The following is a 3,030-nucleotide window of genomic DNA, read 5'->3' on the forward strand; positions in this document are numbered from 1 at the left end:
TTATATTTTTCTCTTTGATTCATGGATTCCTTTTGTTCATATTTTAGTTAATGTAGAAATTCATTGTTCTTTTGAACTGGCCACTTACATTGAAATGCCGCCATCTCTTCCTTCCACCAATTTCCAAATGAATCGTTGAGTGAGGCCCTAGAAAGATTCAAAGGCTTGTTAAGAAAAACTCCCACTCACGGTTTTTCAGAACCGATACAGCTCAATATCTTTATAGATGGGTTAAGACCACAATCTAAGCAGCTTCTTGATGCTTTAGTTAGGGGTAAAATCAAGATGAAGACTCCTGAAGAAGTAATGGACCTTATTGAAAACATGGCTGCTAGTGATATTGCCATCTTAAGAGACAGAGCCCACATCCCAACCAAGAAGAGCTTATTGGAGCTTACATCACAGGATGCATTGTTGGCACAGAACAAGTTGCTATCTAAGAAACTGGAGGCATTAACCGAGACACTAAGTAAGTTGCCAACTCAGCTTCATTTTGTACAATCTGTGGTGGAGCTCATGACTCTGGATGTTGTATCCCTAGTGAAAAACCAATTGTTCATGAAGTCAAATACATGGGGAATCAGCCCAGAAATACTTTTAATGCAGGAGGATTTACCGGATTCCAAAATGGCCAGCAATATCAACAACATAGACAATGGCAGAACCACCCTAGCAATCAATCCAACAGAGACCAGAATGGACAGTTCAATAGGCCTCAGCAGCAAGGGCCTAGTCTCTATGAGCATACCACGAAGCTGGAAGAGACTCTAGCTCAATTTATGCAGGTTTCAATGTCTAACCAGAAGAGCACGAAGTTCGCCATTAAGAATCTGGAGGTCCAAGTGGGCCAGCTCATAAAGCAATTGGCAGATAGACCGTCAAGCAGCTTTACTGCAAATACTGAGAAGAATCCAAAGGAGGAATGTGAAGCTATCATGACAAGGAATAGAATGGCAACCCATGTTGATGAAGGAAAAGTTGAGAAGAAGGTGGAGGAACAAAAACAATAGCTAGCAGCTGAACCGGCACTTAAACCCATTTCTGATTTTGTTGAACTTGAGGAAGTTGTGGAAGATGAAGATGACCAACAGGAGAGAGAGGCACCAATAAAAGAGAGTGAAATAGAAATAAAGATGAAGGAAGACAAAGTAAAACAAAAAGAAATAAAAGAAAAAGAAGAAGAAAAAGAAAAAGGAAAAAGAAAAGAGAAGGTTGATGAGGGGAAAAAGAAGGGCAAGAGTGAGGCTGCACGAGAGAAGAAGAAAGAGACTACTTCTACTGAAGGCACGAAAGTACCGTACCCTTTGGTACCTTCCTGGAAAGACAAGGAAAGACACTTGGCTAGATTTCTTGACATCTTCAAGAAACCGGAAATTACTTTTCCTTTTGGAGAAGCTCTCCAACAAATGCCCCTCTATGCAAAATTTTTAAAAGACATGCTGACCAAGAAGAACCGGTACATACATAATGATACTATTATAGTGGAAGGTAACTGTAGTGCGGTCATTCAACGCATCCTTCCCTTAAAGCACAAAGATCCTGGAAGTGTCACTATACCGTGTTCCATTGGCGAGGTTGTTGTAGGTAAAGCTCTCATAGACTTGGGAGCTAGTATCAATTTAATTCCTTTCTCCATGTGCCAGCGACTTGGAGAGCTAGAGATAATGCCCACATTCATGACCCTCCAGTTAGCTTATCACTCCATCACAAGGACATATGGAGTGATTGAAGATGTCTTGGTGAAGGTCAAGTATCTGATTTTTCCAGCTGATTTCGTCGTGATGGATATAGAAGAGGACTTTGACATTCCTCTTATTCTTGGACATCCATTCATGTCTACCACAAGCTGCATGGTAGACAAGGGAAAGAAGATGCTGCAAATGGGCATAGAAGATCAGAAAATCAGCTTTGACCTGTTCCATAAAGATAAAGATCCACCTAACCGAAATGTTTGTTTGAAGGTTCATGTGATGGAGGAAAAGAGACCTGAGAAAAAGGTTCTGGAAGTAGGAACCTTGTTGGACCCTAGATAACAAGAAGATGCGTCAAGCTAATGACGTTAAAAGAGCACTTACTGGGAGGCAACCCGACTTTTCTTTCCCTTTTCTCTTTTTCATCATGTATCTCTTGCATGTAGTTAGGATAGTTACTTGTGATTGTGATTAATTTTTCAGCTTGTTTAGTAGTGAACAAGAAGGTTTTTAAGCCTAGGTGAAGAGATGGATAGAAAAGACTTAGAAATTTTTTTCAGTTGTCCATCTGCTAAGCACAACCCTTGCGCTAAGCGCCATATCTTCACGAGCTAAGCCTGAGCTTGCTCGCGCTAAACGCTTAGACCCCTGGCTAGTTAGTTGAATAGTTCAACTAAGCGCACATCACTGCGCTAAGCCCAACATCTTCACTGGAATTTAACTTTAAGCAGTGGGCTTAGCGGAGATGATGCGCTAAGCGCCACTCCTTCTCTGGAAAAATCTATTGTAGTAGTGCTAAGCGCACTGTCCTAAGCTAAGCCCTATATCCATTCTGGAATTGAACTTTCATGAGTTGGGCTTAGCGGCAGGATGCGCTAAGCACCAATCCCTTACTGTTTTTGAAATGCTTGGAAGTGCGCTTAGTGCGCTTGTTACGCTAAGCCTTAACTACTCTCTGTAAGTTGAAGCTTGATTGCACGCTAAGCCTTACATCTCAGGCTAAGCGCATATTGTAGAAAAATTTTGTGTTGCAAAAAGCACTAAGCGCAACCTACGGTGCTAAGCCCCACATCTTCTCTGGAATTTGAAACTTCAAGTTGGGCTAAGTGCGAGGTTAGGCTAAGGGCATGGGCTTTAAACTCAAACGTCACGTTGGCACACTAAGTGCAGCTATGGGCTAAGCACGCCAAACGAAAATGCTAAAATAAAATAGAACTATCATAGGCAGTTACCATTTACACGTCAAAGTTTTTACTCCCTTGTGCATGTGCCCATACTCTGTGCTTTGTGCATTTTGCTACCTGTGTTCTAAGTTATCTTCTGCATCTTCCTTGCTTCT

At 41.6% G+C, this 3,030-nt stretch overlaps 1 protein-coding gene across 1 annotated transcript; it reads left to right on the forward strand.

The window, feature by feature from the left end:
- Positions 1 to 1,436: 1,436 nt before the first annotated feature.
- LOC102662426 (uncharacterized) lies at positions 1,437 to 2,033 on the forward strand. Its single transcript, XM_006599766.1, has one exon. It carries the CDS (start codon positions 1,437 to 1,439, stop codon positions 2,031 to 2,033), a length of 597 nt encoding a protein of 198 aa, XP_006599829.1.
- Positions 2,034 to 3,030: the final 997 nt, after the last annotated feature.

This window comes from Glycine max, chromosome 16, assembly GCF_000004515.6.
Source record: "Glycine max cultivar Williams 82 chromosome 16, Glycine_max_v4.0, whole genome shotgun sequence".
Taxonomy (NCBI): Eukaryota; Viridiplantae; Streptophyta; class Magnoliopsida; order Fabales; family Fabaceae; genus Glycine; species Glycine max.